The 24312-nt window shown below is 45.2% G+C and overlaps 1 protein-coding gene across 1 annotated transcript in view; it reads left to right on the plus strand.

Moving 5' to 3' along the window:
- Positions 1-3120: 3120 nt before the first annotated feature.
- LOC134366960 (H(+)/Cl(-) exchange transporter 4-like) overlaps positions 3121-24312 on the plus strand; it is a 30347-nt gene continuing 9155 nt past the window's right edge. Inside the window, 8 exon segments of the mRNA XM_063083550.1 lie at positions 3121-3157; positions 3160-3245; positions 5340-5439; positions 11136-11323; positions 14210-14332; positions 20908-21114; positions 21235-21315; positions 22391-22936. Of these exon segments, the coding sequence (XP_062939620.1) occupies positions 3133-3157; positions 3160-3245; positions 5340-5439; positions 11136-11323; positions 14210-14332; positions 20908-21114; positions 21235-21315; positions 22391-22936 (1356 nt within the window). The 5' untranslated portion in view covers positions 3121-3132.

Consider the following 24312-nt stretch of genomic DNA (forward strand, 5'->3'; position numbering starts at 1 on the left):
CGCCACTTGGGGTCTAGGCTCAATTCATGTGTACTGTCACTTCTATTGCATGACACAGGAGTAGAGAATAGACTCCCTCTTAATGAAGAGGAGCTGCAAAGTCACATGGAAAAGGCAGTGGAGACAGGGAGGGCTAGAGAATATGGGCCACTTTTGTGGTCTGCTGCAGAGATCTGAGGTCAACAAACTTTTTCTGTAAAGGGCGAGATGGTGAACATTCCAGGCTTTGTGGGTGATATGGTCTTTGTCGTAACTACTCAACCCTGCTGTTGTAACGTGAACGCTGCCATAGACAATATGTAAACAAGTAGATATGCTTGTGTGCCAGTAAAACTTTATTTACAAACCGGGCAGCAGGCTGGGTTCGGCCCATGGGCTGCAGTTTCCTGAGCCCTGACCTAAATGATCCAGGCCAAGTAGAAATCTTAGATCCAGGCTGTAGGATGCTGTTCTTCCTTGAACCCATGGCCTTGAGGACGTAAGCGCAGGTGTCATCTGCCAGCAGAAATATTCTTGTTGGAGAGAAGAAATAAAAACAGGTGGGAGGAGCAAGGGCTCCCTTGTAAGTTGCAAATGACTGTGTGCATCCATTTGGGGTTGTTCCTTGTACTTTATTGAACAAACAGAGCTTCAGTTTATTTCTCAGTTAGCAAATCCTTGGAGTTCCATCCCTGTGGCTCCCCTGCCTGGCTGGATTCTAGTTCCTCATCCATTTCACCTTTCAGGTGGATCCCAAATAGAGTCCTTCCCATTTTCCCACCCGGGTGTTCTCTTCTTGCACTGTCTCTGTTCTGGTCGTCTCTTAACTCCAATTTCAGACATGACATCACCATTTCCTTCCAGGCCCCCAACAAAGCCCCCGAGGCTCTGCAGATTATATCATGTTTACTTTCCTCTACCAATTATGTGTCTAATCATCACGATCATAACATGCTCCATCAAAGTTTAAAGATGTAATTTTTCTCCAGAGCGAATTTTTATCTCACGCATTATTGCCTGGAGTAGTTGTTTGACTAGAGGTTTGGTTAAATTTCAAGCAGCAAATACAATATCCAGGTCTCTGCAATTATTCTATATGCCAGCTGGGTTTTTCTGATGAGAGCTCCCACTGTGGGCCAATAGCCTGTCATCTTATTTTTCCCATCAGAGATTTTCTTTACCACATGTAATAAGTTATTACCATCTTGTTTTTGTAGAGATGAGAATGAAATCTTTGTGCTCTAATTTGACCCCTTCCCTTATATTACTGGTTCTGTTATTGGCTGCTCCTGCCTTATGCAATGCGACTCTTCCCTGGATACTCACCAATGGGTGTAGTTTTGGACTTGGCACTGCTCAAACCTCAAACTTTTAAAGTTTTAAAGCAGCCGAGTTGCACGGACGGTCAATAAATCTATCACTGTGGCCATTTTATTGCTTGGAAGGTGATTACTTTGCCCATAGTGACTTTTCAATTTGATTAAAATCCAGCGTCATCAGGTCATGACTGAGTCCTCCAGATATAGAAATACAAAAGCAATGAGAAGTCCGCACTCATATATTTTTATAACCACCCTTCAACATTTTAACCATCTATTTTGGCACTTTTGTGGCCCTCATCCTATAATTCAAATTCCCATGCTCTTTACCAAAGTAGTTTTTATTTAGTGCATATTTCAACCTCCGGTCTCTGTAGGAGCATGTTATTCTTTCTGCTAACTGGTGGTGAGCACTGGCCTGCTCCAGATTAGCTCCCACGGGATCTGTAAATCAGGCTCTGATGGCAAGAGAGCCTGGCAGATGTGTTGGTTCACTTGCAATTGTTTTCCAGGCAAGGGGAGCTGGAATAGTGCGAGTGGAATTGTGATCTCAGACAGGAAAGGAAGAGACATTCACCTTTGCTACTACCCTGGCAGCAAGAGCCCTTCTGACTGTATTTTAAGAAGAATTAAAAATGAGCGTATGTGCCCAGAGCTCCTTGCCCAGGGCAGTGTGCCTCCAGCCTTGCATGGCTCTTGGCTCGTGACGGGTTTTCCTACCTCCCTTATCCATGTCCGTGTTGGCGCCAGGAGTGCAGAGGGCCGCTGCCATCTGCAGATTGCCTTGGCTCCCACCAGCGTCTTCACTCCACTGGTGCTGTGCATTATGAATATCTGCGATGACAACCACATAGACTGTCTGCCCGAGTGGTCCACTTATCTCCCAGGGGAACCAGTTACCAGTTTGGCTACAATTATTTGATTTTGAGTGGTATGCGTCAATCCTATTAGCCCTCGACACTCTCATGTTGACACCTTGCTTTTGCAGGATGTGGGACTTCTCAGAAATGTATCTAGTTGCTCCTCATTTTTGGATTTCGTATTTGCTTATTTGCCTGCTCACTCAAATTTATTTGTAGCCTCCGAATCAATACTGGTGGTGCTTTCAAGGTCATTCACAGACATGTGCAGGTGCACAGTGGCAAAAAATTGAGTTGCCAGAAGCACATGTTCCTCGCTGAGGTCGAAGAAGGCAACGCTCTGCCTTCTTGTTTTCAGTCTCATGCTTTAAACAAGTGTCCTTTCTGTGTTCTATTTAGTGCCACATTTTTCACATTTTTGTGCTTTTTGCTTGGTAATGTTGCTGTTTAAAATGGCCCTGAAACTGAGTGATGAAGTGCTGTCTAGTGTTCCCACGTGCAGGAAGGCTGTGCTGTGTTTTATGGAGAGAATACGTGTGTCGGAGAAGCTTCACCCAGACGTGAGTGGTAGTGCTGTTGGCCATGAGTTCAATGTTAATGACTGAGCACTATCTATTAACTACAGTGTCTGTAGACAGAAACATGAGATACAAGGTTATGTATTGATTTGTTGACGAGAATGTGAGCAGAGGCTCTCAGGGCCCTAACCCTGTATTCCTCTAGGAGCGGTCATTGAGTTTTTGCTAATGTAGTGTCTGAAGCGACTTTATAGAACACTTCTTCTACCTATAATGAGAACTGACTGTGTATATATGTTACTACAGAGGAGATGCCTATGCTGAGATAACTTCTGGTTGTGTAAGAAAATAGAGCCCATGGGTTATCTTCTGCCATGTCCGTGTACATGTCCTGTTCACCTTTTCCATGACCGTTTTTCTCTCTCAGGTGTAACTAGCCTGGTCAATGCAGGAGCGATGAGTGGCACTGGAAACCTGATGGATTTTTCTCGATGTGCGGACATAATGAGGACTTCCACACCATCGACTGGCTAAGGGAAAATTCACGGGACACCGACAGACCCAGAAAGGTAGGTGGCGTTGTGAAGGGACAAGCTGAAGGGGACCCCTACAAGTGGCTGTGGCATGCTTGAATCCGGAAGTTGTTGAGTGGGGGCTCAGGTTCATGTGTCCTGTACCAGGTTAGGTTCTAAAGAAGAGTGGGGCGAGGGCAGAGATGTGGACAGATGGCTGTAGCTCCGGGTGCTGGGTGTGGGAGGCTGGGTCATATAGAAGTAATGGGGTGCAGAGTACAAGGAGGGGACTCTGGAACCAGATGAATCTGGTGCACTTCCTGCCCTTGACACCTTCGGGCTAGGTGACTTTGGGGGTGCCATTTCTGGGCCCCTCATTTTCTCATCTGTGGGGACAGAGGTGATTATTCCTCAAGGGTAAGTGAGGCTGTGTGTGTGAAAGCACATGTTATGGGGCCGGGCGTCTAGTTGGCAGTCGATATATATTTTAATGGGCTGCAGTGAAGCTACGTGTAAGTGCTATGGGATCCTCTAAGAGGGACGTTAGAGAAGAGGTTCTCAGAGGCTGATATTTCAGTTGGGACTTGAAGGAAGACTAAGAGTTCACTGGGCAGACAAAGGGAAAAGCATCTAATCACCAGAGTGGCCCTTTCCTAAGTCAGAGGCATGAAAGAACATGGCACACTTGGGCAATTCAGGGAGCTCCAGGGGTCTGGTGGGGGATTCCTGGAAGGGGAAGAAAGCAGTTGAGTCTAGAAACGAGAGTAAGGGCTGGCCGGTTGGCTCAGTTGGTTAGAGCGCAGCCTTGCAACACCAAGGTCAAGGGTTCTGATCCCCTTACCGGCCAGCTGCAAAAAAAAAGTGACAGGTCCCTGGCATGAGAGTGGGTGCTGAAGCTTTAGAGGTGGCCAGGGTGGCTGGGGAATGTGGAGGGAGACGGAAGGAGGCGGTCAGGACCCTGGGCAATGCCATGAGTTAGGAGGTCTGGGGGAGGTAGGTGGGTGCCAGTGACAAACTCTGAGGAGAAGCAGGGAGAGGTGAGGGAGGGGACCAGCCGAGAGTTGTCCCAAGTGAGAAGAGTAGAGAGTGTTGAGGAGGGGCTGCTCTCAAGGTCAGCCTCCATGGAGGGGTAATGGTGAACCAACAACATGGGGGCTGTTGGCAACTTCAGGGAGAGCCTCTTCAGAGGAAGATGTGGAGGGATGTGGAGAGTGCGACTGTGTCACGCCATTTCACGAAGGTTGGCAGTGAAAGGAGGAAGAGCTTTGCAGGAGTGAGGTTCAGTCAAGAAGATGGCGGAGCCTCTTTTCTCCAATGTGGAGGAGGATGGGGACAGGGCAGCCTTCCCTCTAGAGCAGGGCTCAGCAAACTATGGCCCTCGGGCCAAAGCCAGCTGGCACCTCGTTTTGTAATGTTTTATCGGAACTTAGTCATGCCCATTCATTTACATGTTCTTTATGGCTCCTTTTGTGCACAGTGGCCGAGTTGATTAGTTGCAACAGACACCATTTGACGTGCAGAGCCCCAAATATTTACTGTCTAGTCCTATATAGAAAATGGTTGCCAACCACCGCTGGAAACGGTTGTGAGGGGAATGGTGATCTTGGAGGATTTTGTGAACACAGGGAGGCAAAGGTGTGTTCTTACAGTGTGTATAGACGTGTCCATCTGCCATGGTAACTGTGATCCATGCTGTTAATTCACAGTTCTTGCTGTTAAAATTAAACCTTGAAAACAAAAGTAGGAAATGCAGTCTTTGTTGAAGAGGCTTTTTAATGAACAGACCTGATAATGTAAGTTAAAACAGTAGCTCATATTCAAGATAGTGATACCCAGTCAGTGCCTCGTTCAGAATGGCTTTAAATAATGACAGCTCAGATCACATTCAGTATGTTTTTCTAATCAAGTGCAGTTTTTGCTACTCTTGTTTCTTGAAGACTATGATGGCACCTCCATAGCTCTATGAACGAGGAAGCCCATTGTGTGATTGTGGCACACAACTGAATGAATAATGTAACTGGGAATTTGGTTGCTGAATGACCTTCATTTTCTCTTAATTACCACCCTGTTTCCTGAGAAAACAGTTTCAAGGAGAAAAGCATGAGTTGAAAAATATGTGCACGTCACCTGCTGTGTCTGCTCTGCTTCCAGATAACCAGCGAAAGCAAGGAGTCCATATGGGGGTTCATCAGGAGCCTGCAGGACGCCTGGTCGGGCTGGGTGGTCATGCTGCTCATCGGCCTGCTGGCAGGTACGCAGGGCACGCAGCGCTCCCGGGCGAGCTGCGGACGCTGACGCGCCCGAGCCCCAGCCACTTGGGATGATGTTCGGAATGTGGAGCGTTTCCCTTTTACCCCGTGCAAGAGATTTCTTACTGGAAATGTCTAAGAGCAGAATACATGACCATATAGTTTCCATCAAAGGTTTCATCGATTAAGCTTCTGGAGAGCTGTCATTATAGAGCTGGTTGGCCCTTTCCACATAGTGCAAAGGTTTATGAGCATGCGGCAGTGTACTGAAAGCACGCGTTCTGCATTCTGCTGTACCTGGTTATGTAGAAGCCAACGAAATATGAAAACGTTTTGAGCTGCCATAATCAAACACCACATGAGACTGGCTTTTGCTACTACTGGCAGGCCCTGGAATGACCTGTAAACACCGTAGGGCACTCAAAACAATGCTAGACCCCCACAGGATCTGAGGTAGGCCCTGGGAGATCCCCAGCCCCGACATCGTTCTGACCCTCGGGGAGTCCGTGTCCTTCCTTTTTATAATCCCAACACCGTGTTTGCCAGTAGTAGATGTTTCCAGAGTAAATGGACGAATATCTGGAGGGGAAACCTGTTGTTTAATGTCAAATGCACCAGCTCTTCATGGAAATTGTGTCCCCAAACTTACTTCCTTTGAGGAGGGTGGGAGGGTTAATGTCTAAGAATTTAAAAATTTGAGCATGCTGAAGAGATCCCCTGAATAAAAATCCCCTACATGTAACAACATAATCATTATGGCAGGAAAATTGATCAGAGAAGTGACTGTAATACAGGCAGAATATAGTAAGTCCTTTAAGAAAGAACAGTAATGAGACACATGATTTGTGATTACAGGTGATTCCGATTTCCAGGCGACCTTTCATTTATTTCATGGGTAATTGTAGGAGAGGCTCGGTGGCCAGGGAAGGGCCCCATCTGCCTCGTCCGCCTCGGCATTCCAGAAAAAAGGAGCCAAGAGGAATGCTTGAGAGCAGCCCTTTCCTACTAGCCAAAGCAACTGTCCGTTCATTTCCCCAATTCTATTCTCCCTCCCCCAGCAGAGGCGACCAGGGAAGGAAATTAGTCTTGGCAGATACATGGTCTTCTGCCACCACGTTTGCCTGACCGCTTCTGTGAAGACCTTTGAAGGTGGCCGGGGTGGGGCAGGGCAGGGGGGAGGGGATGGAGTTTGCTCTGGATTTCGATGGCCCTACTTTGAATAGATTTATCAAACCTTACACTGTATCATTATTCTTGGCTCTTAAGAAGGAGAAATAAATAGGGTAAATGAAGACACTTGGAACAGATGTTCTGGTGTCTTGCCGGAATAAATGGCACAGCTTAGATTTATTTGGCTAGTGGAGGAGCGCAACTGGGCTATCTTTAGCTGACCTGATATTGACCAGTTGGTCTCACTATCAACACAGTTGCTGTCAGCTCTCGCAGGAGGAATCACCTGGGGAGTGAAACAATATGTAGCACTGCCCGGGATTCAATTAAACAGACTCTCTGGAGGGGGCGCGCTGGCATTGAGTAAAGCCCCCTCTTCTCCCCTCTGTGATTCAAATATGGAGGCCGGGGTGAGAACCGCCGGAGAAAGGAAGGCCCGTGGGCGCATCTGCGCATGAGTACGGAAGGAGGGCAAGAATGGGAGGACAGTGGAAACAGAAGTGGCTCATGTGTTCTTTTGGCCTGGTTGCACCAATTGTCTGGCTGGCTGTCCGTCCCCTCAGTGGCGCCCTGGCCACTCTATTCTGACCCCTAATGGAGAGGCCCAGCGGCATCTCCTCTGCAGGGCGTTTATCGAGAGCTGCCACTGGGTGTCGCTGTTGTACCGTAGAATAAAGCTGAGGCTCAAAGCACCAGAATCAGCAAGGAGGATTGAGTGTGGGATAATGTGATGATGAATGAATGAATAAAGATGGAATTTGGGGTGATCATTGCGTCTTGACCCTGGATATCTGCAGGACCCCTCCCCAACCTTCTTTGGGTCTTTGTTCAAATGTTACCTTTCATTTGAGGCCTTCCCCGACTGCCTTCTCTAAAATTACATCCTTCGCTCTGAATCTCATCCCCCTTTCCTGCTCTAGGTATGTATATATGTGTGTATGTAACAGCTTTATTGAAATATATTTCACATGCTACACAATTCACTCATATAAAGTGTCCAGTTCAGTGGTTTTTAGTATATTCACAGAGTTGTGCAACCATCACCACGATCAATTTTAAAATAATTTTATCACCCCGAAAAGAACCTCTGTACTTTTTAGCTATCAAAGCCCCAGCCCCAGTCCCCTCTCAGCCTCAGGCCACCACTAACCTACTTTCTGTCTCTATGGATCTGCCTGTTCTGTATATGTCTTATAAATGGAATCATACAGTACAATGTGGTCCTTTGTGATTAACTTCTTTCACTTAGCACGATGTTTTCAAGGTTCATCCACGTCGTAGCAAGTATCAGTGCTTCATTCCTTTTTATTACTGAATACTACTCCATTGTATGGACAAACCACATTTTTTTATCTGGTCATCCGCTGATGAGTATTTGGGTTGTTTCTACTCTTTGGCTGTTTTGAATAATGCCACTAAGAGCATTTGTGTGCAGGTCTTTATGTGGACACATGTTTTCGTCTTGGGTATATGCCTCCGAGTGGAGTTGTTTGGCCAAATGGTAACTCTGTGTTTACCTTTTTGAGGAACTGCCAGACTGTTTTCCAAGGCGGCTGTACCAATGAATCGAGCTATATTTTCTCTCTAGCACCTATCACCTTCTAGTGGAGTCTCTGGCTACTTACTTATTTGTCTAGTGTCTCTGTTCCCTCTGCGAGGTACAGCTCCATGAAGTCAGAGACTTGGGTCTGCTTTGTTCGCTGCTGTATCCCCAGGATGTGGACTAGTGACTGGCACGTAGTAAGTAGGTGCTCAATACATATCCCTGGAGTGAATGAAGGGACCTGAGTTTTCTGATTTTTTCCCCCATTAATTTACTGCAGTCATCCACTCAATGTGGACATACAGCTCCAACTATGTACCTGACGTGGGTACAATAACAGACAAGGCAGGTAGTCTCCTTGCCCACTTACAGTGGACACAGGCTCTGGACGACTGATCTAACCCCCTCTGTGGCATGAAAACCAGACAATGAAACCTTTTTTCCTGTGATTTATAGCCTGTGGAAGTACAGACGTATATATACCTATATTGCTAACCATGAGATCACGATACAGTAGGTATGGAGATGGGGCAAGGCCCGAGAAATACACTTGGGCCACACTTAGGAACTCAGAGAAGGCTTCCCAAAGGAGGGATATAAATGCTGGAATCTGGAACATAAGGAAGACCCTGCCCAGTGGAGGGAGGGTAACGCTTGCCGAGATGGTGCAGACAGGATCTCCTGGCATGTTCCAGAAACATGGATTGGGCAGAGGGTGGGGGTTAGTGATGGAAAAAAATGAGGCTGGAGAGATACGAGGTGCCTGCCATCAGGGACAGCAATCTGTTGAGGATTTGGGCGTTCTCCCAAGAGCAATGGGAAACCGTGGCAGGCTTTTCCATAGGGGCTGGCGTGGGTCAGATTGGCAGCTTTGAAAGCCTGTTTGACCACAGTGTGGAGAACCCACCGGAGTGGGGCAAGTTGGGCATGGAGACCCGAAAGGGGGCTCTGGCTGCAGCCCAGACAGAAATGATTCTGAAACGGTGGCCTGAATGTTAGCAGAGGCCATGGGGAGGAGGGGACGGGAGCGATTCAAGAGAGATTTGGAGCTGGAGTCGCTAGGATGTGGTGATTGCCCAGAGCGGGATGTGTACACAGGTTTCTGGTTTGCACAAGTACCTGGATGCTGGGCCCTTCTCTCAGCTGCGAGCAAAGCTGGGCCTGGGAGGGAGATACTGTCGCTCAGCGTTGGATGCAGAGAGCTGGGGTGGAAATGTCCCACAGACCCAAGAAGACAAATAGACGCGTGTCCTTTTACAGTTGCTGCTCATTGGCTTTGACTGCCTGGGGCTCTGTTAGAAAGGGTGTTTGAGGGTGATTGCACACGAGTCTGGCACAGTGGATAAGTGGTGTCTGACAGGGGCATGTCAAAAGCGTTGTGAAGGCGAATCCAGTAGAGTGTGTCAGATCGATGGGTGATGTCTGCCATGGGCAGTGGAGCTGGTGGCTGGGCTCTGTGATGACTGAGCACAGTAGGCAGGAGCTCCTACGTGCCTGGAGGGCAGAGCTAGATATGCACAGCTACAGCTCAGTGGCAATAGAAGGACGTGAACCAGGTGGCCAGGGTCTAGAGCGTAGTGTAAGAAGAGAGAAGGGTTTAGGGTCAAGCTTGGAGGAAATGTGCTTTTTAGAAGTTGGGTAGAGCAGAGATCAGGGAGACAGAGAAAACCAGAGAGCCAGGAGGAAACCAGGGGAGGATAATATTGTGGAAACCAAGGGCAGGCGTGTTTCTAGAAGGATGGAGTGGTCAGCAGTGTCAAAGGATGCTGAGAAGTCTGGAACTGAGGTCAGCACACTTTTTCTGTAAGGGGCCAGGGACTAAATATTGTCAGCTCGGTGGGCCACCCACTTTCTGTGTCACCTCTTCAGTTCTGCCTCTGTAGCATGAAAGCAGCCACAGACGGCACCTCATTGAGTGGCACGGCTGTGCTCCAATAAAACTAGATTTAGGAAAACAGGCAGTGGCCAGATTTGGCCTGTGGGCTGTAGTTTGCTGATCGGGTCTTGGAAGATGAGGACTGAGCAAAGGCCATTGCCTGAGCTGCGGGTCTCCAGGTGGACAGAGCAGAGTGAGGCTGAGCGAACGGAAGAGACAGGACTGAGCGAACGGAAGAGACAGGCCGGTGGCTGGAGGGGAAGGTGGGGCCGGGTAGTGTTGACACTAAATGCTGCTGGGAAGGAGCCATCAGAAAGGGGAGGTGGCAGGGACAGGAGAGAGAAAGGGTAACTGAGGGCCTGAGGACACAGGGTGTCTGGGACCCAGGCGGGCCGCTGCGCACGGAGCAGAGGACAAGGGACGGGGTGCGCCTATGTGAGGGTGTGGATGCCTTTGGGGGTGATGCGGGTGTGAACCCGATACTGAAGTGAGGATTCAGTAAAAGTTTCACAAGTTAAGAAGCCGGAGAACATTCCTTGCCTTTGGAAAAGACTAGAATGAGTTATTCTGGAAAGAGATGCAAGGCAGCCTTTTGTGGCCCGCTGAGCTGCAGTCTATTATTTATGTTTTCGTTGGGACGTAAGTGACTGTACATGTGTGTGGGGCACAGCCTTGAATATCTGTAGCCGTGTGCAACATGCAATGCTCCGACCAGGATAATTGGCACACTCGGCATGACACCATGTCATCGTTTTTGGTGGCCCTTTACCAGTCCCTTCCTTGGCCATCTCCCCTGCCCCTTTCCCAAATCTGGTAACCTCGATCCTGTTCTCTCCTTTGCAAAAGTATTATTGGGATCCTTGTGTCTTTCCTTCTTTCTTTTTAAATTTATTTTCCAGCTCCCACTTATGAGTGAGGACACATGGTGTTTCTCTTTCTGCTGCACATTCTATTTCATCCCACTTCTATCGGCCTTTAAAGTCATTATCTACCTGTATGGACCCACGATCCCTTACCCAGAATTTAAAGAATCCGGAAAGTCCTAATAAGCATGGGTTTCCCAAGTTTGGTTCACATTTGGTGGCAAAACCTTGTGCTGCTTCCTCCAGGCACCTTGGCTGGGGTCATGGATCTTGCCGTCGACTGGATGACAGACCTGAAGGAAGGTGTCTGCCAGTCTGCCTTCTGGTACAGCCACGAGCAGTGCTGCTGGACTTCCAATGAAACCACTTTTGAGGACAGAGACAAGTGTCCACAGTGGCAGAAATGGTCGGAGCTGCTGGTGAATCAGTCGGAGGTGGGTATCTGGGCAGGGTCGTCCTGGGGACTCACGCAATTCCACATGCCTTTGGAACCCTGCGGGGTGATTCGTGAGTGTCATTTCACCTTCAAGTGTCTGTTGCGATGACAGTCCACGGCGTAATACTAGTGTGACTTGCTTTTCTCTAGCTCTAATGCAGCCACCCAGACTTCACTTGGAAAACCCTTCCTCACTGTTTCATGTGCTATATACATATTTATTTATTTATTTATTTATTTATTTATTTTTGTCCTTTTCTTGACCGACACTCAGCCAGTGAGTGTACTGGCCAGTCCTATATAGGATCCGAACCTGTGGCGGGAGCGTCGCAGCACTCCCAGCGCCGCACTCTACCAAGTGCGCCACGGGCTCGGCCCCTATATACATATATATTTAAAAGCCTTGTATTTGGCTTTATTTTTCTTACTGAATGTAGTTTGTTGATCATGCTGAAGAAATAGCATTAATTTTTATACCTTTTATTTGAGGAGAAAAGATGAATTATCTTTTTTTAGAATAACAGCTTTAGTGAGATATAATTCACATTCCATATTTAAAGTGTACAATCAACCATCATCACAATCTAACTTTAGAACATTTTCATCAACCCCCAAGATACCTTGTACCCATTAACAGTCAGTCCCGTGGCCCCCCAACCCACTAGCCCCTGGCAACCGCTCTATTTTCTGTCTCTATAGATTTGTCTATTCTGGAGATTTCATGTAAATAGAGTCATAGAATGTGTGGCTTTTTTGTCTGGCGTCTTTCACTCAGCACAATGTTTTCCAAGTTCCTTCATGTTGTAGCATGAATTAATACTTCATTCCTTTTTATGGCTGAATAATATTTCACTATATGGATATACCACTTTTTAATTTTAAAATCTAATTTTTCACATTTGTGGGGGTATATACCACATTTTATTTATCACTTTATCAGTTGATGAACATGGGTTGCTTCCACCTTTTTGCTATTATGAATGATGTTGCTATGAACATTTGTGGACACATGTTTCATTTCTCTTGAGTGTATACCCAGGAGTGGAATTGCTGGGTCAGATGGCAACTCTGTGTTTGACCTTTTGAGGAGCTGCCAGACTGTTTTCCACAGTGGCTGCACCATTTTACCTTCCCACCAGCAGTGCATGAGGGTTCCCATTTGCTCTCCTTCTTGCTAACACTTATTATTATCTGCTTTTGATGTTAGCCATGCTAGTGGGTATGAACTGGTACCTTATTGTGCTTTCAGTTATCTTCCACTCCATTTTATGAGCTCATTACAGAGGATGTTCCGGGTTTTCTGTGAAGAGAATGTCCCAGGCACAGGGGATGTGGTGGTGAACCACAGACCTAGTGTTTGCCTTCAAGGCACCTAGAGTTTCACATCTTTATAAAAATCTAAGCTCAGGAAAGGGTTAACTTTTAACCAAATTCAGTGGTTACCACAATGACTGGATCCTTGAAGGATCAGAAAGCCAGGTCAGGGGAGCTAGGAGCCAAGCTTCACATTAGGGGTGATGTGAGGACCATTTAAGCTAGAACTGTTCTTGGAAGGTACATGTAATCTGTTTATACGTCTCCTCCCTGCCCCATTTTTTTTTGCCTGACCAACTTAGCACAGCTGAAGACATTTGGAATGCACTTTGCCATTTTGCTAAACCCCTTTCTCTGTGGAATAGAAAATGAATTTCTTCAAATCTCAGAAGTAGACAGAGATCTTGAAATCTCACACATTCTCAGTGCTCTCTGTCACTTCCAAAAAGAAACTCTCTACTTGGGCCGATGGGTGTGGGCAGGCAGAGGTGGCTGGGCGCCATATTTTATTTCTTCTCTTCTACTTTCAATATGTGTTTTGGGGCAATATGGCCATCCATCTTTTCAACTACTTTTAATATTTATACTTTGGTTCAAAGAGTTACTGTTAGTAGGAGTGAGAAATTATTTTTAGCCTCCAAAAAAAGTACATATTTAAGTGGGTGAAAGATATTCCTCTGTCCGAACTCTCACCTCATAGGGTGTGAATATATGTGCTTGTAAAGGCCAGAGCAGTCTTCTGGAATGTGTTTTGCATTTAATAGGAACACATGTGGCTGTGTCCATGTCCTGACTTGTAGGTGACCTCTCTTTCCTTCCGCCCTTTCTTGAGTCATCTAGATGGTAGCAAGAAGCTGAGGCCTAAAGAAATGCAGACTCCACTCAGCAGACCAGGTCCTCAACCGAAAAGACCCCAGACTATGTCTTTGGTTCAGAAAAATGCTCCCCACATACCAGATAATTTGGAATCAGTGAAGTATTCTGAGGGAGATGATCAAATTTTCCCTAAAGTAGTGCCTCTCAAATGGGACCTGAGACTCTGCATTTCTGGCAAGCTCCAAAGGCATGCTGAGGCCGCTGGGCCAGGCAGCTCACCTGAGTAGCAGCATTCCAAACCACAGCTCCCACCCTTGCTCATCGCCAGTGCAGTTGCTTGCTGGGGTGTGAGCGTGGCCTCGATGAAAGCTCGGAGAGACCAGTCCACCGCAGACAAGAAAGACAGGCCTTCCAGGCTCTGAAGACAGAATTTTCTGCATCACACCGTTCATTAACTCTAGTGCAAGTGGTGATTAAAATCGAGCATCATTCACGGCTTCCGTTGCCTCTGAGACATCAGCCGGTGGAAGGTGCACGTGAACAGCTCCTGGAGGAACACCGGTGCTGTGTTGTGTGTACCCATTTCAGCGATGGCGACAGGCGATAAAACCGACTCTGGCCTTTTTGTTTTTACAAGACAGGGACTGGGCCTGCCCGATCCCATCAAAGCGTCTGCTCTCCCGACAGAGGGGTGGCATTGGTATGTTGCTCAGGTTTGCCATGGCTCATGTCCTCTTCCTTTGTGTCTGTTTAGGGTGCCAGTGCTTACATTCTGAATTACTTAATATACATCCTGTGGGAGTTGCTGTTTGCGTTTCTGGCCCTCTCCCTGGTGCGCGTGCTTGCACCATATGCCTGTGGCTCTGGCATACCCGAGGTGAGTCGTGGCTGAATTTCTTTTGTACCAATAATAAGAATAGCAAATACTTCCGTAGCACTGTTGTGCCAAGCACAGCTCCAAGCATGAACTCATTTTACTAACTCATTTACTCCTCACAGTAGACTGTGAGGCAGGTACTATTATTGTTCATTTGGTAGTTGAAGAAACTAGCGCAGAGAGATTAAGGAACTTGCCCAAGGTCACCAAGCTGGTCAACTGTGAGTTCAGGATTCATAGTCTGTATCCAAGATTTCTGCTTTATCGCTTCTCAGATGATTAAACCATTGTCGTAGTAAACCTGGCATAACTCTTAAGGCCTATGGAATCAGAGTTCATTAACCACACGCATAAATTGGCACTGGGATGACTCGGAAGTGCGCCTATGACATAATGTGAAAAAAGGGCAATAGCGGAGGTTTGTTGCTGAGAAAGTTCACTGATGATTAAACTCACTTGCCACATTCTGCTCTTCTGATGACTAGGTAATAGCAATCTTTGCAAAACTTAATTTCACTTTCACCGCATGCACTGTGAATTTACCCTTGTGAATTTAGCGTTCTTATAAATAGTTTTCAGTGCTTTGATGTAACCAAAGTATGAGGGAAGAGAGCTCATCCATCAGGGTGAATGCCTGAGACTGAACTTGAAACCTACAAGGATCTACTGGGCAGAATAATGATAATTGAGCTGGTTTGCAAAGAGCCCAGACAGTGACAATTTTAGCCAGAAATACTTTTTAAAATTCTTGTATTATTCCTCGAATCAATGCAATTCAGTTCTTCAAGTTGGTGCTGCAGCAAGGCCCACACGCGGTAGAGATGGTGAGTTTGAAGATGTAGTTGTGCACCAGTTGTGGCGACACGTCCCCAGCCTTGGGTGGTGCCCTCCACCACTGATGCTGGTCCAGGCAGTTACAGGAAGGGCTGAGTCATTGAAAGATGGTCAGAAGAAAAATTCAATATGGTCTTGTTTCAGGAAAGATAGGGAAAAATCTTAATATGTCATGCAGAATTTTTGATGGTTTATATTAACGAATTGCTTCAGGAACCCAAAAAACAAGCCGTACTACCATCCTATTTTCTCAGTACAGCCAGTTCTGCTATAGTGTGACATATGCATTCCTAAACATCACCATGCCATGCAAAATCACGCAATTTTAAAAAAAGGGCTTATGGAGAAAATGGGTTAGGAACACAATACTCAAAAACTTCATCAGTGATACATATAAAAAAGATAGGCTAGTAAAAACAGCAGCACAGTTTTACACATTAAATAGCCAAGAAATATGTCAATACTACAATAAGTATGTTTCTTCTTGAAAAAACTTGAAGTTGGCTGTGGAAGTGGGTGTCAGAAGGGCTGCAGCTTGTGAGTTACTGTGAAGGGGCTGCAGGAGGGTTATCTGGACCTGGAGGGGAAGCTGTGACAGCGGTGTGCACGGGTGTGGCTCCCCAGCACACGTGTGGACTGGGTGATGTTTGAGGCATGTGTGTATGTATGTTTTGTGTTTTCCTACATAGCTCGGTTCAGCTGGGTACGGTGTTCTGCATTCACCTAGTATTTCTCCCAGAGCAAATTGTGCATAAACATACATAAAATTTGTGTTATGCTCAAATTCTTCCCTAATGTATAGATAGCATTGGAACCAATATGCATTTTCTAAACAAGTATTATAGCAGAGCTGACTGCATTTTCTCTGACATCTAAAGCCTAAGGCACCATGGCGTCTTAGGTTATGATCCCACCACCCGCCGATACATGTTGTTGACTCAAATATTTCCAAAATAAGGAGATGGCCAGTGGGGAATTGGTGGAAAATTTAAAGCAGAAATAAAAGGCATGATGGGCAGTCCCGTCTTCCTCTTCCAGGAACCAGAGGTGTGAGGCTCAGCTTGTGATCTTACAGACAGACCTGGAGCTCGAGTATGAGCTCTGTCTTTGAGGGCTGGCTGGACTTGTTGTTCACTCAAAGTGGGCATCTTTAGTGGTGACAGCTGGACTCAAAAGAAGTGAACTACCCAGAGGAGCATTGAAATTTCTTATATAACAAAAGTACCAGGAACACATCCACGTGGATGAAACTGAAAAATGTGATGTCAAGTGAAAAACTAAGTTGCAGAAGAATATATAAAGGATGCTTCTCTCTATAATAGGAGTCCATAGGGAAAGGCAAAGAAATGATCGGAAGTGGTGAAGGCAAGGAGGACGTTTCTCCTGGGGAGTGAACATGGGGCTGTCAAAGGGACCCATTCTTCTATTTCTTAAACTTGGGAGTGGGTACATAGTGCTTGTTTTAGTAATTTCTTTTAACCATATGTAAACATGGATGTAATAGGTTCATTTCTCCATTTAGAAAAGAGTTTATAACAATCTTTTAAAGTATCAGGAACCAAATAACCTAAGTTTAGTTATTATGACTCAGCAGTAGCAAAATTTTCATAGTAGACCTTGAAATTCTTAACCTAAGAAGGCAGTACCTATCCCAGTTCTTGGAGGAAAAGGGCAGAGTAAAAAGGAAAATAAGTAAATAAAAGTAAATTGAAGTAAATAAAAGTAAATTTTTTAAAAAGTAAATAAAAGTAAATTTCAGTTCATGGATAAAAAGAAGGTCCTCCTGGTCAAAGCCCTACTAAATATGTGCACCGACTTCAGTTGAGACATGGAGCTATTCTTTCATTTTAGCAAAGATACTAACCAAACTATTTAAAAACAAACTTTGAATGCAATGCGCCTACATACATTTAAAAAATTGCTCATCCTCGTAGCATTTGATTCCAAAACATATTAAGTGAAACAAGTCAGGCACAGAAAGAGAAATACCACATGTTCTCACTTATTGGTGGGAGCTGAAAATTAATATATAAATTCACACACACACACACACAAAACCGGGGGGGGGGGAAGAAGATATAACATCCACAATTACTTGAAGTTGATACGACAAGCAAACAGGAAGGACATTGTTGGGGGGGAGGGGGGAGGGAGAAGGGAGGGAGGTTTTGGTGATGGGGAGCAATAATCAGCCACAATGTATATCGACAAAATAAAATTAAAAAAATAAAATAAAATAAAGTTTTGAAAAAAAAATAAAAAATAAACCTTTGGAGAAAAAAAATAAAAAAAATAAAAAAATAAAAATAAACTGGATCACATTTTTATTATTTAAAATGAAGGTTCTTTGGAAACATTTTTTAAAATGCAAACTTAGAGAAAAGTTTTTTATGTGTCTTGAATACTCCAAGTGGGGTAGGTGCTGCCTTCTTAGGTATAAGCTCTGTAAGGCACATTTAAAAGTGAACACTCATAGTTTCTTGGATTTGGGAATTTAGAGAGAACTGGGTAAGAGTCTCTCTTTCTGCTTCTGTTCGCTTTATCAGTAGAACCACTATCAACTATACAAGGACTTCAAGAAGGTCGTGGAAAAATAGACTTAAAATACAAATCTTTCCACGAACTTTTTGAAGTATCCTCGTATATGAAATCGTGTCTTCTCAGAACTTACTCTGAGTTGATGTTTCCGTTCATTACAAGAAATGAACCCTCTTACAAATATTTACTTAACAGAAAGTATTCTGGTTTTAAAGTTAAAAATACCAAGTCACAAATCCACTGCAATACATCTTGTGAAAGCCCTGCTTGCTTCAGTCTCAATGAATCCAAGTTAAAACAAGTCATTGGATTTTGGCATCTATTGGGAATGAATTTGCCTTCTTTAGTCCCTAATTTGATCATGAGAATTTTGTCAAATCATTTTAGAGAATTACAAAATACCTATTACACTGTTCAACTTACCACATGTCATGGTTGGCAAAGGCTCAGGTAATTTAGATGCTTGTAATTTTCTAAGTGCTATTATGCTTTTAAACTGTACCCTGGGGTCCAAATCCACATTAACTAACTGACAAAAAATTATAGAGAATTTTATTCAAGGCAACACAAAAGGGCAGGATTGTGGCAGGCATAATAAAACATCCCTTAAATAAAGGGAACTGAGATCCCCAGAGCACAGGATCAATTAAGCCAACTACCACCTGTTAAGGCCTGGTTTCGCCACCACTGGTTTGCCATCAGTTAAAGGCTCATTCAAGAAACACCAGCTGACTGCGCAGCTAGGAGGCCTCTGGCATGTCCTGTAGGGAGGAGCTCATTGAGTTCTTCAGGAAGACACGCACGACCTGCTCACATGGGCTCTTTCCCTCGCCTGCTCCTGAGATGAAAATGGTCCTGTGCACACCCCTTTAACAATCTGAAGATTCACTGACTTCATGACCCTCCCTAAGTCACCACAGGTGACATGACGCTCAGTAGCAGGAATTTGTGAAAGAACCAAGAGTGTTTCAGGTCCGTCTCTTAAATATTGAGAAATTAGGGCTACCTGTGCTACATTTTCCCGGAATGGAGCAGTGGTTCTCCACCTGGGCTGCATTGTAGATTCACCTGGGGAGGCTGTACAACTCCTCATACCCTGGATGCACCCGGGGCCAGTTACATCAAATCTCTCTGGGTAGAGCCAATTCTTAATATTTCCTAATTCCCAGTGATTCTGATGAGCGCTGAGGTTGTGAAGGACTGTAATAGGTACTTGAGAAATTGAATACTTGGCAGAGCAGTGTCCACAAGGAGGCACTTTGAAGTTATGTAAATGGCACTGACAAGCGATAACACTGTCCCGTTATGTATTACACAATGGGAAAAGAAATCGACCACGAAATTCATGGAGTAACTAACTTGGCGTCTAATTATTCTGTGATTACAGGCTTGTAAATTGCCAGCTCGGTGATAAACATTCACCCCATTTTAGCGAATTGTGGGAGAGGTTGGAGGTAGAGGTTATGTAGCCATGGTAATGTTTCTGTATCCTAAAGGACACCATTTTGGGGGAGAGGACCAGAGTGTATGAAGTTAGTCACTGAGATTGGCACTGATTTGAATTCTCAAAGCCTTAGGCAAAATGCTCAAGCACGCCTTTAGGAAGAAAGCCATTACTTGGCATTTACAAAATGTGGCAGGTCTGAAAATGGAGCAAGACGATGCTCCCTGTAGTCAAAGTCCTTTTCAATACAAGAGATAGGATTAGGCGAAAGAAAGGGATTGCCATGGATTCAAACATCTGTATATCCCCCAAAGGTGCGTTATTAGAATGCTGAGCATCTTCTTCCTTTTCCAACACTGTGTTAAGAATATTTTCAAACATATAGAAAAGTTGAAGGAATTGGACAGTAAACACCCATTTTACCTATTGCCTCCAGCAAGGGGCCAGCAAACTTTTCTTATAAAGGATAGAGAGTCAATACTTTAGGCCTATGGGCCAAGAAGCAGGATGGAGCAACTATTCTCACTGAAAGGCTAGTAATTTTTTTCTTACTTTATGTGATATTTCTATTACTATTTATATTACTTTAAATAATGTAAAAACCATTCTTAGCTTGTGGGTCATATAAAAATAGGCAACAAGCTAGATTCGGCCCAGGGGCCATAGTTTGCCAACCCTTGACCTAAAGTTCAACTGACGTTTTGCTCTTGTGGGGGAGGCAGGATTTTACCTCTACCCTTTTAGTGGTTTTTGGCTGGGCCTGATAATTAAATTGATGTAAGACAGATCCATAGGAGAAAAACATACACATTTATTTAATATGTTTTATATGACATGGGACCCTTCATAAGGAAATGAAGACCTGAAGACGCAGTTAGAGTTGTGCACTTATATGCTGCATTGGACAAAGAGTAGTCAACTATGAAAATGTGACAGGGTAAAGGGGCTTGGGCTCGGGTAGTGACAGAGATGTGACTAGGAGGATAAGGGCTAGTCTAACAACGTTGGTTTGTACATAATTGCTTAGGCCTCAACTTCCCATCCTTGATGATAAGAATGACACTCTCCTTCTCGTACAGGAAGGGCATCTTTCACATGTGAATTTCATCTCCTTCTTTTAAGAAACAAAATGAAGGTCAGAGAGATCTTGCACCTGCTGTTTTCTGAGTGCCTGTAACTCAAATAGTCAATCTACCAGAGTGGCATACTCTGGGTGGCGTATTCTAAACTCCTTCACTCTGTTTGCTCTGTCACGTAGCTGGCCAGCTCTCCCTGTCGTTTCTCTGGGATATCTTCCAAGAATCAAAAGGTAGCGGTTAAAATCATAGGTATATGAGGATACTTCAAAAAGTTTGTGGAAAAATGGAATTAAAGATAATACGAATCTTGCCATGAACTTTTTGAAGACCCCTTGTATGTCTCTTCTCAACACAGCAAAGGGTAATGTGAACAGGACAAAACATCATGACTAAAATGAGACCTTAGAAGTGACTTATTCAGTCCTGTGATCTTTTAGTACTTTGGGAATGCTTAAGGTTTACTTGCATTGAATTTTTCAATGTTTCTGTTAATATAAAATTATATATTCATGTAAGTTTCGGTTAATATAATATAGACAAATGGAAAACCAAAAGAGCCTGTCTTCCACATGACTTTGTGAATCAAAACTTTAAAAATGCCTCTCAGAGGAATTACAGCTATTTTCCTGGCCGTGCATTGAAACAGTTCATTCCCTCTCATTCTCGATCCTCTGTTTCAGATCAAGACCATTCTGAGCGGCTTCATCAATAGGGGCTACTTGGGGAAGTGGTCCCTGCTAATTAAGACGGTCACCCTGGTGCTGGTAGTGTCATCCGGCCTGAGCCTTGGGAAAGAAGGGCCGCTGGTGCACGTGGCTTGTTGCTGTGGCAACTTCTTCAGCAGACTTTTCTCTAAGTACAGCAAAAACAAGGGCAAGAGGCGCGAGGTGAGCCGACCAGCTTCCGCTGCAGGAAAGCGTTCTGCCCGCAGCCCCTCCGTGGTCTCGCCTGCACACGCTGGTGTTCACGGAGGGCCCGGAGCTCATACCTAACTGTTTGCCTTGCAGGTGCTTTCAGCGGCGGCTGCGGCGGGAGTCTCCGTGGCCTTTGGTGCTCCGATCGGGGGTGTGCTTTTCAGTCTGGAAGAGGTGAGAAGGGGCAGCAGAGGGAATGCGTGGGGCTGAGAGGCAAGGACCCGTGGATGACTGGCACAGCAGTGAGCCTTCGTCTCCTGCCCTGTGAGGAGTACATTCAAAGAAGTGTTGCATAAGATTCCTGCAGTTAATAAAGGAGCTATAATTTCTGCCATTTAAAAATATTGTTTTAAAAATTGCCAACATGACTCTTTTTTGAAGATTTATAGTGTCTTCAGTGTTTCTCAGAGCCAACTGAATTAAGCATTTTTGGTTTTGGTAACGCGAATGGATCATTCCAGGGGTTGGCTTGTTGGCAAACGTTTTCCGTAAAGGGCCAAATGGGAAATATTTCAGGCTCTGTGGGGCACACAGTTTCTGCTGCAACTGCCCAACTTGGCCATGTGGCATGAAAACAGCCATAGACAACACATAGTTTGTGAATGGGCATGGCTATGTTCCCATGGGCACTGAAATTAGAATTTTCTTTTTTTAATATCCTATGTGTGTTTGTGTGTGTGTGTGTGTTTATCATTATGCAATTTTAACTTTCTTTGTGGCCTTTTACCATGAAATTAGAATTTTCTATAGTTTTCACGTCACAAAATATTGCTCTTCTGAGTAGTTCAAATCAAAAAAACCTTTTTTTCTCCTCCAACCATTTAAAAATGTAAAAACCATTCTTAACTCGTGTGCCTTATGAATACTTTTGGTGGGCCAGAGTTGACCTGTGGGCCAGAGTTTTCCCACCCCTGAATCAAATCCAGAGGTTTATTTGCTTTTAGGAGGGTCTCTGTGCTATAAACAGAATTATGATTAACTATTTTTCTCTTAAAATAAGTGGCTTAAGCCACCTTGCTCAGTATCCATTTTACTTTTAGACACAATTAATTAGATCCCTTTGGTATCTTCGTTGGTGCATTTTGTCATAGTCAAGCCTGGACTGACTGATGAAGTGAGTGCTGTTCGTCCATGTTTGGTCCCAGTGTGTCTCACGGTGGGCACCAGCAGGTGGCTGCTGACCAAAGGGCCTGAACTCTGAGCAGCTCTTTCTCTGGCCAGTCACTAATTTGCGACTTCTTTATTCCAGATCAGTTACTACTTTCTCTCGGAGACATTGTGGAGGTCATTATTCACGGCCCTGGTGGCGGCCTACACGTTGCGATCCATCAATCGCTTTGGGAACAGCCACCTTGTTCTCTTTTATGTGGAATATCACACGCCCTGGTACATGGCTGAACTCTTCCCCTTCATCCTGCTTGGGGTGTTTGGGGGCTTTTGGGGAACCCTCTTCATCCGCTGCAACATCGCCTGGTGCAGGAGGCGCAAGACCACCCGGCTAGGGAAGTTCCCGTTGCTGGAGGTCATTGTGGTGACTGCCATCAGAGCTGTCATTGCCTACCCCAATCCCTACACACGCCAGAGCACCAGTGAGCTCATTTCTGAGATGTTCAACGACTGTGGGGCCTTTGAGTCCTCCCAGCTGTGTGACTACATCAATGACCCCAACATGACCCGGCCTGTGGATGACATTCCAGACCGGCCAGCTGGCTTTGGCGTTTACACAGCCATGTGGCAGCTGGCCCTGGCACTGATCTTCAAAATCGTCATCACCATATTTACCTTTGGCATGAAGGTAAGTGAAGGGTAAGAAAGTGAGGGTGGGTGCTGGTGGGGGGAAGAACCCATGTCCTTCTGGGGACAGCATCCTACTCTCCTGAACAAAATTGTCATGGGAGGAAAAGGGGATCCGACCTTTCTTGAATGTTCTCATGTGCTGGGCACTTGACATTCTTTCAATCATCAGGACACAATTCTTTAATAACCAACAAGCCTGCAAAATGAGGTTTTAATCCCATTTTACAATTGAGGAAGCTGAGGTTCAGAGACCCGGAGTGACCTAATCAGACCCACAGCATATGGGAGACAGAGCTGGGCACGGAGCTCACTTCATCTCACTCCCAGACCAGGGGTGACCACAGCTTTGCCTGCTGGCAGGGTGATGCCAGGTGGTGGGACAAGCCCGTGTGTGGCCCAGTTTGGATCGATGAGCATGCATTGAGCATCCGCTGTATCTAGGCTCTGTGCTAAGTCCAAGGTGTACAGCACTCGAAACAGAATGCTGCCCCTAAAGAGCACATGCCTCTGGGAGAGACAGATGCAAACCCAGAGTTCTGAGAATGTGTGGCAGCACCTACGCTGCACACCACGTGATGGCCTCCCAGTCTGGGTGGGACTGGGGCCATGACGGGGTCTCTTTGCACACATCGTCTCCTGACGAGGAGTGTCCTCAAGAGCTGTGGATGACACCGTGTGCTTTCCTCATTTTTGTTCCTAAAGCCAGAGAAGAGACAGCTTCGTTCTTCCTGCTTTTAAACACGGCGTTAAAGTCAGACATACTTTGAAAGCCCTTCCTAAAGAGCTTTCTTTTATGGAAACTGACATTAAGTTTTCATTGCTTTTTTAAAAAAAAATTGAGGTAAATTTTACATGACCTGAAATTGATCATTTTAAAGTGTACATGTTAGTGGTATTAAGTACATTCACAATGTTGTGCAACCATCACCTCGGTCAAGTTTCAGAACATTTTCTTCCCCTTCATAGGAGACCCCATGTCCATTAGCAGTCCCTCCTATTCTCTGCCCCAGCAGCCGCTGGCAACCACCGATCTGCTTTCTGTCTCTATAGGTTTGCCTATTTCGGACAGTTCATTTTAATTAAATTAATTCATTTTGGACCGTCCTTGTGAGACTGGCTTTTTTCACTTAGCACAGTGTTTTCAAGGGTTATCCATGTTGTAGCACGTGTCAGCCCTTCATTCCTTTTCTGGCTGAAGAGTGTTCTGCTCTGTAGATTCCCCCACACGTTGTTTATCCACTCATCCTTTGATGGACATTTGGGTTGTTTCCACCTTTTGGCTATTGTGAATAGTGCTGCTATTGCTTACTTAAAAACAAAATGAAACTTTTATTAGAGTGTTAGAGTGTGATAAAAGAGTATCATATAGAGATG

This window comes from Cynocephalus volans, chromosome X, assembly GCF_027409185.1.
Source record: "Cynocephalus volans isolate mCynVol1 chromosome X, mCynVol1.pri, whole genome shotgun sequence".
Taxonomy (NCBI): domain Eukaryota; kingdom Metazoa; phylum Chordata; class Mammalia; order Dermoptera; family Cynocephalidae; genus Cynocephalus; species Cynocephalus volans.